The following is a 15,854-nucleotide window of genomic DNA, read 5'->3' as shown; positions in this document are numbered from 1 at the left end:
TGCGGGGCTTCCCTTCTCTGCTGTGCGCTGCAAGTCCCCTGCAGCCGCAGTCTGTGCTCCGCCGAGGCGCCCGTCGTGGCTGGGTTCCGGCTGGCGCTCCCGGTAGCCCCTTAGTGCCCGTGCCGGGAAACGGCCGCGGCTCGGTTGTTGCCTGTCTGTGCGCTGCACCGCGGAGGAGAGCCCGGCTGGGGCAGCGAGGTCCCCGTGAGAGGCCATTAGAAACGGGGCATTGAGCCGCCGTGACCCCGCTCTTGTCTGGTAACAAAGCGGTTAAACTTCAGCAGCGCCGCGGCGGGGGACGGGAGAGCGCAGCCGCACGTTCGACGACGGAGGAGTTTTGAGTCCTGCCGGACGCCGTCAGGCAGTTCCTGCCTTGGCGGCGCGCGGCCTGTTTCAAAGCGGGAGCCATGGCCGAGCAGGGCCTGGAGATGGCCTCTATGATCCCGGCACTGCGGGAGCTGGCCAGGTAGGATGGACCCAGTCCCCCGCCCTGTAGGGGGTGTGGGCGTGTGTGTTGGGGGGGAAGCGCGGCCAGCCTCGGCATCAGTGTGTGGCGTGGGGAGCTCGAAAAGTAGGTTCTTTCCCCACCGCGGTGTGAGGTCTCCCGGGGCTGGGCTTGCACCCTCCATTCATCGTGGTCGCCTTCTCCTCCTGCCACCTGCCTGGGTTGCTCCCTCCCTCACGGGTGGTGCTGGTAGAACCTGATGAGAGAGGTGCGTTAGCCTGCATAGCACCCTGTGTCCTGGGGACTTCCGTTGTGTTTGTAGTGTGGTTTCACTGAGAATTAAAAGACCTTGAAAATGTTTGGCTCTGAAGTTTTAAGGGCAGCATCAAGACTGCGGCTTTGCTTTGTGGTAGGTAGCTAGTTGACATGGAGGTACAATTGTATGTTGAAGATTTGACCTGACAAGAGCTAGCTGCTGTCTTGGTCACCTGAGCAGTTGCTATTGATATCTCTTACCCAGGGTATTGGTAGCTAATCAGTTGAATAATTTTGGTTAATTCCAAAAGTGAAACAGGTTCTTAATTTTGTTCTTTACTGCACCAAAGGTGGTTTCTTCCTTGGTAGTAACATGGATAAATCTCTTAATCTGTCAGATGTGGATTTAATATATATCGAACAGAATTGCATAACAAAATTAAATGATCTTCAGCACTTTATAAAACTTTATACTTCTGAAGAATAAGGAGAAAGAGGAGCAGGCAATATGCTGGTCACTAAAACAATAAATCAATTTGTATTTCTGTTTGAAGACTTCTGGAACAAAAAAAAAAAGGTGTTTAACATTGTGTTCTATAATGGATAATATCAAAATAGTGTACTTTTAATTTTAGTGCTAGTCCAGAAGAATACAATACAGTTGTGCAAAAACCAAGACAAATACTCTGCCAGTTCATTGACAGAATTCTTACAGATGTAGATGTTGGTAAGTATCACATCCCTATCTTTTAAAATTATTATCTGCTTTATGCGTTAAGTAATTCCTGCCAAAAAAAAAAAAATTACAACTCTCATTTCAACAAAGATTTAGTAGCTGAATGCAATACCATTTATGACTTATTTTTTAATAACTTCCATGATGAAGTATTTGCTATTATGATGTGAAGTAACTTAAGTCAAAAAAAGAAAAAAAAGGAGGGGGAAATGCAGTGCAGGGTTGTATGAATATAAATGCTCACAAAATTGAAAATCAGGAGTATCATGTAATGTGATTGTTCATTGAGTAATATAGCTTGCAAGCCTTAATACTCACAGGGTCTTTCAGAATTGAAATACTTTGATGTAAACAGCTTTATTTTTAATTTTAGAATTCTAACAAAGCCTTATTTTAGTACTCCTTAAATCATGTTAAGGTTCCAATTATTACAGTACTTTAACAACATTTTGGTAATTATGAAATGCATATACTACAAAATTATGATTTGTAGTTATCTGTACATTTGCATCAAGGAGAATCACAGTAACGGTAATGAACTGTTTCCAAGGTATAACATCATGTAGCTGTCTCAGTAAGACTGATATTTTGTCTACTGAATTGATCAATTGAAGTGTCATACCCATGTTACTCTTCAGATGATGTGTTAATTCTCTGATAGTCCTGAAAGGGAAGGCTATAAAAATAAAAAGCCAATCTGCTTTATATACAGCTTTTGAATACGTAAGTGTTGTATTTTATCATTACCATGTAACTTTTCTGGTTAATTGCTGTCTGAATCTGAGATAGTTTCCTTCTTATGCTAACTAACCATGTGGAATTTGGATAAATCTGATGTGATTCAGATACCTGTTTCAATGCAGCTGCACAGTAGCATTAGATATGTTTAGTATTTTGCTAAACTTTCTGATTCAGTAAGCTGAACTTACCATTTAAAAACTTCTACTTCTTGGAGATTTAGAACAATTATCAGAGGTTTTTTTCTACCAAGATCATAAACCTAGGCAAAATTGTCTGATTAAGAATTAAAATGTTAACTATTTGCTATTACTCACTCATCAAACAGTTGGATATTGTACTAAGTAAATGTTAATGCATGTAGTGTTAATGAATAATATTTAAGCTGAGTAATTTATATTTTTCTTCATATAGTTTGGTGTCACATAGTGGGTTTACAATATGCACAAAATCATTGTCATGGACTAATAAAGCACACTCCCAATAGATAATTATACAGGTTTAATACCGTATCATAGTATTTTATATAATAAATTTATTCATTCTCTTTAGGTGTGAACAAAATTTGTGAAGTTGATTTGTTGCAACGCTAATTCACAAATATGTCTGCTTTTTTTTTTTTTAAGTTGCTTTGGAACTGATTAAGAAATCAGATTCACAGCCAAGTTCTGTAATGTTGCTTGATTTTATTCAACATATCATGAAATCTTCCCCGCTTATGTTTGTAAATGTGGATGAAAATCAGGAGGAAACTGAATGCAGTTGCATTGGTGAGTTTGTTGAAAATGTTTGTGTTGAAGCTTGATATTTTCTGACAATGGGATCAGACAAAAGAACAAAAATGGGAAAAAGGCAGATTCATAAGTTCAGTGTTGCGTATATATAAGTAAGTGAATATTATGATAGACTTTTAAGATTGCAAATTGATTTGCACTTGTGATAATGGAAATTTATCAGGACAGAGTTTGATCTTATTCATTACCATTGCTTAGTGATATTACCCGGTTCATGTTGATGGGATATCCTGTACACATATTCATTGCCTGAGGGGGTTTTTTGACAGAGGAAAATGTCTCAAACTACACAGTGTAAAATGTCTGTCTCCCCTGCTCTGCCCCCCCCCCGTGCACCCCCCACCTCCCCTTTTCCTCTTTTTCAATAAGATCTGCTGAAGAAATGTCCCAGTGAAGGCTCTCTGTTTACTAAGCCTACGTGAGGAGGTTTACTGATGAGCAACCTGCTGTCAAGGAGGTGCTTGTAATAGGAGGTTTTGGTTTTTATCTTAATAATTTTGTTGGCTGTTTCTTTTTTATTGTCCTAGAATTTAGTAACTGGATCATAACAAGGCTTCTCCGAATTGCTGCAACTCCAAACTGCAACACATTGCACAAGAACATCTGTGACGTCATTTGCTCTTTACTTTTTCTGTTTAAAATGAAGAGTTGCTCCATTTTTGAAGTACTAACAAAAGACTTGCTACAGCTTTTCCAAGACTTAATTTTCCTGCATGAAAGAGATGCACAAAAGCATCTCTGGGGAGATATACTGGTCTGGCCAGTGACTGTAAAGAGATTTTCAAGCAATACAAGTGACAATGTGGGATATTTGAGATTGGCACCATTACAGCTGATGGGTATGCCCAATGTAGAATGTTTGGAAGTTATATTAATGTCTATTCTGACAGATATTGTTGCAGATGTGTTTTTTGTAAGACAAGATATTATTCTCTGGGGGATAGGCTGCTCCCTGTTGGAGTATGGCAGTCCAAAAGTTAAAGCTTTGGCAGTGAAGTTTGTAGTAAAATTAATTCATTTAGGAGGACCTCCAGAACAGCTGGCCAGCCTGTTCTTCACAGTCTTTTTTGGAATTCTACAGTCAGCACTTGAAATGGATACTGAAGAATCAGAACTCTTTGGAGAACCACTCTTACTGTTGGTGAGGACATTGTTGCCTTTTGAAGCAGATTCTTACAAAAAAATTGAACCTGTCTACTTGAATATGCTACTAGAGAAGCTCTGTGCATTGTTTGAAGGTGATGCATTTAGATGTCTTCAGTCTGAAAAGCTGAAAACTACTTTTTGCCATATACTGCAATATTTTCTGGAGTTTGTTCCAACTGGCTATGAATCTGCCTTACAAGTAAGAAAAGTCCATATCAGTACCATATGCGGAATTTTTGTGAATGCGCTTGGAACTCAGGAAGAACAAGAGGTAGGTTAATTTTAAAAACTGTATTTGTCGTGTGAATAGATAATGTAAAAAAACCTAAATCTGTGCAAAGAAGAAAATCTAGGAAGTACTAGTTTTAGTTGCATAATTAGATTGGTACTCCTTGTTTCTCAGCTGTTTCACATATTTGTATGGGTCGGAGTTCTTTATTTAGTTAGATGTAGCTGGACCTTATGTTTTTCAGATGTATTAAACTGTTGAGAAGCTATGCAGGCACAAGGGTCTCTCTGTAATCATAATATAAAATGGGGGTAAGGCACAGAGTATGCTCATATAAGGGCAGTTTTACAAGTAATTTCCCTTCATCTGAGCTGCTATTACTTTCTAACCATATGCTTTTAGTCATATTTGTTTAGGACAGGCAGACAGAAAGGTTTGAATTAAAATAGAATCAGAGAATAGTTTGGGTTGGAAGGGACCTTTAAAGGTCATCCTCTCCACCCCCCTGCAATAAGCAGAGACAACTTCAACTAGATCAGAGCCCTGTCCAACCTGACCTTGAATGTTTCCAGGGATGGGGCATCTATTGCCTTTCTGGGCAACCTCTTCCAGTGTGTCACCATCCTCATCATAAAAAATTTCTTCCTTATGTGCAATCTAAATCTACCCTCTCTTAGTTTAAAACCATAATGAGGTGTTAATAATGAGGTGTTGATATGCTGAGTGTCCCCTCTACCCTGTACATTCCTTCTACCCCACATGCGTATCATATCTGTTATTATATCTTATTATTATATCTAATCTTATATCTTATTATTATATCTAATTATTATATAATATATCTTAATCTTAGTGTGTCTTTCTTGATGGCTTTGGTAGCAAGGTGTTATGGCAAGAACTGGTAAACAGCTGTACAAGCTGCATTCTGTCTGCTAGGAACACAGGAAACGTCATTGCTCATGAGAGTTTTCATCTTGTAATTAAGATTTTTGAACAGAAAGGTTTTTAAGAACTTTGTTACCGTAATATTTTGAAATTTTATATTTTAAGTCAGAAACAATAATATCATGTCTTTGAGAAGTAAGGCATAGCTTACATCATGGTACCTCTGTTTTTTGTCCATCCCAGTATCTGGTGAGTCCACTTTATACAGCATTAAAAACACAAACGGAAGAAATCTTTCAGGAGCTTCATCAGAACCAGCTAGATACTTCTGATACTGATGGGTGGAGCAGCAGCAGTGATGAAGTTCCAGAGAAAAGACGACGACTAAGCCTACCAACAAAGCATCCAAAGAGATCACCTACACCAGTAATGTATGACACTTATTCAATAGCTACTTTTATAGTAATTTGGCTAGTGAATAATAACAAATGACAACTTTTTTGAGGCAGTTTCTTCATAACAGCCACATTGAAAGATCTTCTGGGAAAAGATCTAAGTGATATTTTGAAGGATCAGACTCTACAGATGATTTTTAAGCCAAATTTTAGTTAAAGAGACTATATGTTTAATATGTTCAATGCAAATTATTTTCATTTTTACACACTGAAAACAGAAAAGCTGAGAGAATACATACAGAATGACAGAATCATGTGTGTGGCTATGCTGTTGTACTGGACCTGCTTAAAGCAGGTCTAGTTAAGTCAGGTTGTTCTCAGATGAACAAAGCCAGTTCTCTCAGCCTCTGCTTGTGCAGTGCTTCAGTGCCCTGATTATCTTGGACTTGCTCCAGCATGTTGATCTCTTTCTTGTATTTGGGCAGGCACTCAAATCTGGCTCTAGCATGCTGTACCCTAGGTGTGAGCATGCTGTACTCTAGGTGTGGGCTCATGATCAGCCTTCACTCTTGCTAATACAGCCCAGTATGTAGTTGATCTTCTTTGCAACAAGGTCACACTGTTCTTATGTTCAACTTTTCCACAAGTTAATCGGGTCATTTTCTCCACAGCTGCTTGCTAGCCAGTCAGCCCTCAACCTGTTCTGTTGCACGGGGGTTTTTGTGCCAGTTGCAGGACTTTTCATATGTCTCTGTTGACCTTCATGAGGTTCTTGTCATCCTAGTTTTCCAGCCAGTTGAGGTTCTTCAAATAAGCAGCTCTCCTTTTACCCACAGAGCTACGTGTCTCATTGTAGAAAGGAATCAAGTTAGTCTGGCATGATTTGCCCTTGATAAATATGTGCTGGCTGTTCCCAGTCACCTTCTTGTCCCTTATGTGGCTAGAAATGAGTTTAAGGAAGACTTTTTCCGTAACCTTTCCAGGGACTGAGGTTAGGCTGGCCGGTCTATCGTTCCTTGAATCCTCTTTTTTGCCTTTCTTGAAGATGGGTGTGATGTTTGCCTTTTTATAGTCATCAGGAACCAGCCTGGTCACCATGACCTTCCAAGGATTGTAGACTTACACCTTTATAGCCTTTCAGATAAGTCTGATTTGCATCATACATAACTTCAGAGTTAGTATCTTGTTCTCCCAAAGAGCACATTTAAGCTAAAGCTTCATTTGGTATTTTCCTAATCCTGTATCCAACACGGTTTAGTTCTGTTTTTGCTATGATGATTTATCTTTTCTGAAGAAAAGTATGTGTTGGAAAATAATTAATATGGTCAAATTACAGACTTAGTCCTGTAAACATGAAATTGAAGAGCACTCTATGGAATGCCATCGCAAAGAAAGCTGCATCCTTAATATTTACCCTTGAGAAAGAAATTCTGACAGCGGATATTCTTCAGACTGTAGAAGGGATTGCTGTAATTCTGCGACTGTCTGCTTTGTGCATAGTTCATTGTTATCCCCCAGCAAATTCTACCAGGTAAAGGTACCAAGGTGAAACTGTGAGATCAATAGTTTATTGTAACTGTTTGTGCAGATTTGTGTGGATTCCTTTAATGTTTGTCCATGTATCAGGGCAAGTATTGCATAAGTCCTGTATGTTTTGAAGAAGTACATTTTCATAGTAAGTTTGCTTACAAGCAATACAATATTAAATGTTTATAGTCTGTTGCATTGATCATATGATTTCTATTTTAACAGTATAGATCACAAAGTAACTCATCCGTGTAACTCTGACATGTGTAAGAATACTCCGAGCTCCTCAGATTCAGTGATGAATATACAGTTCACATGGATTTCCTCTGATTTTATCACAAGAGTAGTGAAAGTCTGCAGAAACGTCTTAGAGGCTGCTACGCAGATTGTTAACCTAGAACAAGTGATTGACAGAATAGTGAAAATCTTTGATGCTTTGCTGTACACACAAGGTGAGAAATCCTTTAAACTAGTATGTCTTATTGGATTTGTAAATTAGGAATACATCTGACTAAAATGGTCTGTTGTGGCAGAGATACTGAAATTATAGATCTTGTGTTAGAACTCCAATTCCTGTACAAAAAAGGTTAGATAAAAAAGAGCATTCTTCTCTGCTTAGAGAGCTTCCTTTGCATTGCTTTTTGAACATGATTTACTAGTCTTTGTCTGTACTTCTGTTGATTTTTATCTGCACAAGAGACTACACGGGGATAGTGAATATGCATAAGAAAAACAAACTTTTAGCAGTTTTCTTTTTAAAATACACAGAGGCAGCATGCATTACTATCTCTGTTTCACTCAAAGATTTCAAAGCTTCTGACTGGCTTCAGCAAATGTGGCATGCAGGAAATGTACTAAAAATATTAAGTACTTGCATGATTTTTTAAAAGTAGCTAGTAGGATGGAGGACAGACTCTACTAAGACTAAAGTGTTATTGTGAGTTCAGCTTACTGGCCATCCCAAAGTGCACCTTCATACAAATCCAGAGATACCAAAGTTGTATTCATTCTGCTGCTCATGTATTATGTGCTGTCAACTGTTTAATTAAATTTTTAGATTATTTTGATGTAGCACTACATCATTTATTATTATATGTCTAAAATGCAGGATATCAACTTGTGGGAATAGTGATACTAATCTCTGTTGATAGAAAAAATAACATTTTGTAGCAAATTAAGAGCATAAAATGTGCATCTGTTTTATGAAGTATACAGAGCTGTAAAAGTATCAGGTTTTTTGTTGTTTTGTTTTGTTTCTTTTTCTCCTAGTGAAAATTCCACTGAGTGATCAGATTCTTGATAATTTATGTGGATTGCTGTCTCTGCCCTGGATTTACAGCCATCCTGATGATTCTTCTTTTAAGCCATCCGCTTTTGGGTTTGATCCTCTAGTTTTGAGTCAAAAAACTGCACAGAGTTTCTGTAAGTATGTTGAAGTATATAAAACCTAATATCCCTCTGGAATGATTGTTCTAAAGTAAAATTATTTTCTTTGCCCTTTTATGGTGATTGATGATATTAGAAGTTTAAATTGAGTAATTATCTGCTTTATTTTGTTTTTTCTCTTTAGCACCCCAAACTCAGTCACACTGTGTGTTCCTTCTGTCTCTCTTCCCAAGAAACATTCGTCTGGATTGGAGAAAGTCCATTTATCATTGGGCACTACAAAGTCCCCATGAAGTAATTCGGGCTACTTGTGTTAAAGGATTCTCCCTCCTGCTTCATCCACCAAGTGTGCAGTCCTGCAGTATGATTCCTAAAGCTCTTCTGTATGTATTAATGCTGCTTGTCTGTCTTCATGCAAGAAGAAAAATGGACAAATAAGAAATAAGCACCAAAATAAATATTTATTTCTTTTTCATCCAGAATTTGCTAGATCTCAATTTCAGAAATTGTAAGATATCAGCAGGATAGGTGTAAGTGACAACGTCTGTATGATAGAATAGTGTTTGCTTACCATGTCAGTATACAAGTTATGTCGCTAGTTGAAGACCCCATTTCTAACTAATAAATTTAAACTAAGGAGGGGAAAAGAGGTATCTCTTCTCAGTTAAATATACGTGATGTTTGTCCATATGTCTCTTACAATCTTTCTAGTTTCTCTGCCTTTTGTATATATGTCTTGGTGTCTTCTGTCCTATCATGTCTAGTCTTCAGTTTCTTTATAACATGTCAGACTCACCATGCCCAATGCTACTTCAGACATTTAATAGAACTGGAGGGTAATCTGAAAAGGAAAAAGATAATTTAGTGAGACAGATCCTTAAATTGTCCTAATAGTACTTTCAGTATAGTTAGAGAATTCAGACAATGTAGAAATACAAATTTCTAGGTAAATGATCTATTAAAAGGGTTTCATTTTTGTTTCCATTTCAGAAATCAAATCAAAGATGAGTCTGAGCTAGTCAAGGAGGCTTGTGCTGCTATAGTTGGGAAATTATCTTGCTGTCTTTCTGGTGCATTCAGTGTACGACCTTCCTTAGCAGACTCTGCTATTAAGCATGTTACTCATGATATTTTATGTAGCAGCCTTACTGTGACTTCTGCTCATGAAAAAACTTCTTCTGTGCAAGCCTGCATTTTCAAGCCATTTCTTATTCTCCTTGAGAACAAAGTATCCAGTTCAGTAAAGCTAGGTATGTGCTTTACCTTTATTAACATTTTGCACTTCTGTATGAGGTACTAAGTCACTACTTCCGTAGCTTTCTCCATTCCTTTTTTGCTATATTGCTTTTTTTATTGCTGTAATGGTGCTTGAAATGTATTTCAGTTGATATCACTGCTAGTGTTTGATGTTGTCATTGATATTCTTTTTAAACTACCTTGGCTTAATTTTTCGTTTATGGTTGTATCTAGAAATGTAATACTTGATAAAATCTGAATTTTAAATAGCTTGTCTGGTTTGACAATATTTACTCTTGATAAAAAAAATACAGTGTGCTTTATGGCTTACTTGCATCACTGTTTTGTGCACTAAAAGTGTTTAAAATATTTTTTCCTTTCCTCCTCCAACCCATGACACTCAGCATTTATAGAAAATATACCTCATCTTTGCAAACATCTGGATTTTAACACTGATGAGTCCAGTGTGAGGACTCTTGTTGGGTCTTTATTAAATCTAATGGAAGATCCAGACAAAGATGTGAGAGTGGCTTTCAGTGACTGCATAAAGAACATACTAGAATCCTTAGACTCTGAAGAAGGATTCATAAAAGAGGTGAATTCATATTTATTTTTGGTTGTTTTTCCTAACTTACAACGGTTTTTGTTTCACTAATGTCAAACACTCTAAAATTATTTTTTTGTTTTGTTTTCATGTGTCCCAGCTGTTTGTTTCAAGAATGAAAGAAGCCTATACAAATGCCAAAATGTCAAGAAATAATGAGCTTAAAGATACCTTGATTCTCACAACAGGAGATGTTGGAAGGTATTTTTGATAGTATCTTGAAAATTGCAAAGTACTATCTGTTTGTGATGCAAAGTAACTTTTTGTTCAAGTGTAAATGTAAGCTTAAATTACTTATTTCAAGGTCAGCTTTTGTCCAGAGTCCTTTGCAACTGTACTAAGCTGTTGATCCATATGGAATATTCCTCCTTTTCTTCTGCCCTGTCGTAGGAAGTACAGATAAGCTATGCAAATACAATGATGAGTCATTCTGCATTATGGTAATTATATATTCTGAAGTAATTTTATTAATGCAACGATTCTTTTCTCCTTTTTAATCCTTTTTTTTCTGCTTACTTTGTAAGGGCATCAAAAGGAGATTTGGTACCATTTGCTCTCTTGCATTTGTTACACTGTTTGTTGTCCAAGTCGGCTTCTGTGGCTGGAGCAGCATACACAGAAATTCGATCCCTGGCGGCAGCTAAGTCCATAAAACTGCAGGCTTTTTTCAGTCAGTACAAGAAGCCTATCTGTCAGGTAAAAAGAAAAGAGTTGGTGGTTTAGAGGGGCATATATTTAGGTTATTTGTATGTATTTTGAAAATGGTATTAAAGGTAAAAATTACAGTATTTTACAAAGTGAAATCTCACAGGAAAAGAAAGACGATTTAAAAATACAAAACAAAAAAACCCCACAAACATTCAGGAAGGAATGGGAAATCTTTGACTTTGTCATGGTCTTCTCCCCTCAGTAGTATTGCTTTTCTTTTTTAGTCCCTAGATGCTGTCATTCTGAAACAGAGGAACTATGTAGTTTCTTGCATTATGTGGTACCATTGCTGCAAGAGGCTATGATTTAAAATTGGAATTGAAGTCAACGTTTTACAGGCATAATACTGACACAATCGATTTTTTCTTTAGTTATGCCCATTACCTAAAGACAGAAGTTCTGTTTAAAAGAAAATTATCAAAAGCAGACTTTTCTAATTTTGAATATTTTTTTTTTAATAATGCAATGTCTGAAGCCACTATTAAGCGGATGATAATCCAGTTCTATCGCAAAGTAATAATCATAGATATATGTGCAATAAATGAGAAAGAAAAACAGATGCATAGAAAGAAGAGCGAAACTCTTGTGTTTATTTTTAGGGAGCGAAAAAGGGGAAAAATAGTACTAAATATATATTTCTTCATGCTTAGTTTCTAGTGGAATCCCTGCACTCCAGCCAGATGGCAGTATTAAGTGCTCCATGCCAGGGTAATGAGCTACACAAACAAACAGCTGCTCACCAGAGAGAAATGGCTCTGGACATGTTGTCTGAGATTGCCAATGTATTTGATTTTCCAGATCTAAATCGCTTTCTCTCAGTAAGTTGGTCAGTCCTTTTTACTTTTGATTGTGTGTGTGTGTGTGCACGCATGCATGCTTGTGGATTTCTATTTTAGTCCACAATTTTCTGTGAATGTCACAGGTCTGGATTTTTTTTCACTGGTAGCTGTTGTTGTTATAATATAGAATACTTTGGGATTGCTGCAACTGGGAGCTCAAATACAGAGGAACAGTTTTATCAAGGAGTTACGGTGATGGCTACAGTGCTAATTCAAGCATGACAGATGATGAACTAAGGTCTAGAGTACTCATTGAGTATATCTATATTAATGATGTTGTGCACTTGGAGGGATTCTTTGTAAGGCATGGTTTTTGCATGGTGTCTGCTTTCTTGTTTCAAATGAAAAAAGCTATTGTTCTGTGGATAGATCTCTTCTTGATCTGGTTAGATATCTGTTTTACCTGAAGCCTAAGTAGCTTCATACTCATACTTGTATTTTGCTTGTTGGTACATGGGAAATGCACAACCATTAAGTAAGCAGTGTTCTAGTTGACTGGTAGATTGGGGGAGTGTTGTTGTGTGTGAGTGTGCTTGGGTTTTTTTGTGTTTTTTGTTTGTTGGTTTTTCTTTTCTCTTTTAAGATTTCCTTTTGTGAAGTATCTGGATGGACACAGAAAATGCTAGCTCACTTTTTGTTTGCAAGTTTCTCAGTATTGATTAGATGAAGCACCTCCTTAAGTAATTATTTTTATTTTATCTGTGTTTTTACTAGGTATTTCCATCTCATTAAAGTTCTTCTTTATTCATACCTATGGTCATACGTATGACCGGAGATATGTGGTGTTGTACTGATGCAAATGGAATAAAGCCGACCCCTGGGGTTTTGGAGGGGTTTTTTTGTTTGTTTTTTTTCCATTAAGTGTTTTTCTTAATTTACCAGCGGATCCTACAAGTTTTGCTTCCTGACCTTGCAGCCAAGGCTAGTCCTGCAGCCTCCACGCTTATTCGAACCATAGCAAAACAGCTGAATGTAAACCGAAGAGAGATTTTAATCAATAACTTCAAATACATCTTCTCTCATTTGGTCTGTTCCTGCTCCAAGGATGAGCTTGAGCGGGCACTTCATTACCTCAAGGTAAACTGGCATTTGCTCTATTATACGTGCAGACTAGGAGCAACGATTGATGAATAGTGAGCTTTCTGCTTTATTTAAGATAAGGTCTTGCAAAGCATAGGTGGGGAAATTGTACATGCAGAAGTTTTGTTCTTGTTGTTATTTATAATCTGTTCTGTTGGCTCTGAGGAACTGTTATGAGATATTTTGCGAACTTAAACACTCTAAAAACTTGGTTTATCTAACATTGAGCTGATTGGAAGCTTTTTCTTTGATTTCTATGGTAAATCAACCAGAGTCCAATGCCTCCTGTGTCTCAGTGTGCTAGTTTCATTGTGATGAAATTAAAACTTGGTTTCTATTTGCTATTTGATTATAGAATGAGACTGAGATAGAACTGGGCAGCTTACTGAGACAGGACTACCAGGGACTGCATAATGAATTACTGCTGCGTATAGGAGAACACTATCAACAAGTCTTCAATGGTTTGTCAATATTGGCTTCATTTGCATCTCATGATGATCCCTATCAGGGACCAAGAGAAATAACATCACCTGAACAAATGGTAAGGACATCAGAATATTCATGTTCAGTTTTGTTCAATGATTTTTTTCTCCAGTCTGAGAGTGAAGACAATTTGACATTCTCTGAACATCACTTATTCGAGGCAAAAAGTGGAGGAAGGGCTGTCATTTCATATTACGTGTTCCTGTAATAGGGAGATACATACCAAGTATGCATAAAAAAACCAAAATAAAACCCCAAACAAACAAACCAGTCCCTCCTGCAAAACCCTAAAATCCTACCAAAACAAAAAGCCCTACAGCCTAATAAGGATGTCTTTCATTAACACTGATATTTCTTAAGGAGCAGTGTATGTATTTCAGATTCGTCTCATTTGTCTTTCAGAATTAGCATTTTATACTTGCTTTTTTAATTTCTTAAGCTTAGGAATGTGTTAATAGTAAGATTACTTGCTTTTTACTTTTTATTTTTTTTTCTCTTCCCCCCTCCCCAGGCTGATTATCTGCAACCTAAATTGCTTGGTATCTTGGCTTTTTTTAACATGCAGTTACTGAGTTCCAGTGTTGGGATTGAGGATAAAAAAATGGTGCGTAAACTTGATTTTGAATATTAAAACAAAGATAAGCAAGGGCTGTTTTAATATTCCAGACTTAATTCTGTGATTGTGCAACTGTCATTAAAATCTCAAAGATACTAAGGTTCCCATATGATTCTTGAAAACTGATGGTCTCAGTGTGGGTAGGACTGTGTAAGCTCAAAAGTTGTTTTATTTCGTTTCTTTAATGGTCAGTTAATGTACATATTTGAGTCAGACGTGGTATATGTAACAAGTCACTCAACCAGTAATTATAGAGGAGGAATCCAAGTGTATGTTTTATATGTGTCAAAGAAACAAAGTGGAGGATGAAGGAATATGGGAGAAAACTGGAGTTACTGCAGGGAACAGAGTTATAAGGGCACCAAAGGGCAAAGCTAAAGAAAATAAGATGCAAATCCAAGAGAAACTGGGCTTTATTGGTTTTGCTTCTCACAGAATAGCTCCTTTCAGCTTTACCGTAGAGAGCATTTAGAGAAATTAGAGCTCACGCTTTGAGACAAAGTCTGAAAATTCTGCTCTGGTGAGGCAGTGCTTCTAACTGCAAGACGGGGCTTTTAGCCACCTCACAGAAGTATTGCAGATGATTTCTGTAGGGAATTTTTCAGTGCTAGAATGGTATGTAACCTTTACACTGAGTGACTGCATTTTCTCTGGTGTTCTTTCAAGCTTTTTGCTTCTCAGATATTCACGTTGAGATGCTCTCATTTTTGTAGCCCCATGTCTTCACGCTTTCTGAATTTCTTCATTTGTATAGCATTTCTTCTGCTGCACCTGCTATTGTTTCTATCTTTCCTTGTTCTGTTTTTATGTTCTTGGTGAGTTTCCCTTTCCATGACCTTTCCTCAAGCTCAGGTTTCTTCCTGTGCTACTGATGTGTCATGCTGGACATTGTACTACCTTATTTGGTACAGTGTTACTGTGACTGAAATATCTCCTGCTTTTTCTGCATCTCAGTATTTCTCTTCTGTGTTTCATCAGTCCCATTGACGACTGAGCTATTACCTGTTCCCTGAAGCTTACCAATCACTTCTGCCAGAAGCTGTATGTCAATTCTGTTGTTGGTGGTTTGGGGATTTTTGGTGGGGTTTTTTTTGTTTTTTTTTTCTCTATAAGTTTGTTTTCTCTATATTTTCAAAACCTGCTCTTTTCAGCTTCTAAAACTTTGGACATATAGTCAATCATGTCTTATAACAGACTTCTATAACCATGAACTCCTTTGGTGTCCACAGTTCTTCCCTCATCAACCTGTCAACAGCCTAAATAATGACTTTTTTGTTACAATCCTGTCATTACAGATCCCCTTTCATTCTCTTTTCCTCTAACACCCAAATTCTTTATTGAAACATCAAACTGAATTTGATGTCTTATAGTGTATAATTTCTTAAGCTAGGGTAGCCTGATCTTATTAGCAAATATGGCTTGTATATGTTTTACTGAGTATCTAGTACACTAAAATTACTTTTCTCTATGTCTAGGCTTTAAACAGTCTTATGTCTTTAATGAAGCTCATGGGTCCCAAACACATCAGTTCAGTAAGAGTGAAGATGATGACTACGCTGAGAACAGCTCTAAGATACAAGGATGACTTTCCAGAACTGTGTTGCAGGTGAACTGATAGTGTACCCAAATAGTGGCATACCTGCCATTTCTGTCCTTGAATACACTGTTTTGTTTTGTTCTAGACCATAATCTAAACCATAGAGCTGAAATAACTTAAAATGCTTCTCATGACTCGCCTAAAATGCCTTTATG

General features: G+C 37.4%; 1 protein-coding gene across 3 annotated transcripts in view; it reads left to right on the top strand.

The window, feature by feature from the left end:
• Positions 1-236: 236 nt before the first annotated feature.
• The window catches only part of ATR (ATR checkpoint kinase), a 43,223-nt gene continuing 27,605 nt past the window's right edge, over positions 237-15,854 (top strand). Inside the window, exons 1-19 of one of the 3 annotated variants that reach the window (XM_072868847.1) lie at positions 237-466; positions 1,336-1,427; positions 2,801-2,944; positions 3,496-4,385; positions 5,472-5,659; positions 6,960-7,154; positions 7,376-7,602; positions 8,420-8,572; positions 8,721-8,919; positions 9,527-9,786; positions 10,177-10,367; positions 10,477-10,577; positions 10,901-11,072; positions 11,735-11,792; positions 11,883-11,902; positions 12,806-13,000; positions 13,359-13,544; positions 13,998-14,090; positions 15,578-15,708. In XM_072868847.1, coding sequence (XP_072724948.1) covers positions 408-466; positions 1,336-1,427; positions 2,801-2,944; positions 3,496-4,385; positions 5,472-5,659; positions 6,960-7,154; positions 7,376-7,602; positions 8,420-8,572; positions 8,721-8,919; positions 9,527-9,786; positions 10,177-10,367; positions 10,477-10,577; positions 10,901-11,072; positions 11,735-11,792; positions 11,883-11,902; positions 12,806-13,000; positions 13,359-13,544; positions 13,998-14,090; positions 15,578-15,708 — 3,554 coding nt within the window. In that variant the 5' untranslated portion in view covers positions 237-407. Of the gene's footprint in view, positions 467-1,335; positions 1,428-2,116; positions 2,160-2,800; positions 2,945-3,495; positions 4,386-5,471; positions 5,660-6,959; positions 7,155-7,375; positions 7,603-8,419; positions 8,573-8,720; positions 8,920-9,526; positions 9,787-10,176; positions 10,368-10,476; positions 10,578-10,900; positions 11,073-11,734; positions 11,903-12,805; positions 13,001-13,358; positions 13,545-13,997; positions 14,091-15,577; positions 15,709-15,854 lie in introns of those variants that run through there. The other 2 variants (XM_072868845.1, XM_072868848.1) reach the window with 2 other exon arrangements.

Source organism: Ciconia boyciana, chromosome 7 (assembly GCF_034638445.1).
Source record: "Ciconia boyciana chromosome 7, ASM3463844v1, whole genome shotgun sequence".
Taxonomy (NCBI): domain Eukaryota; kingdom Metazoa; phylum Chordata; class Aves; order Ciconiiformes; family Ciconiidae; genus Ciconia; species Ciconia boyciana.
Note: the sequence above shows the minus strand (reverse complement) of the source record. Positions and strands in the feature narration are given on the sequence as shown.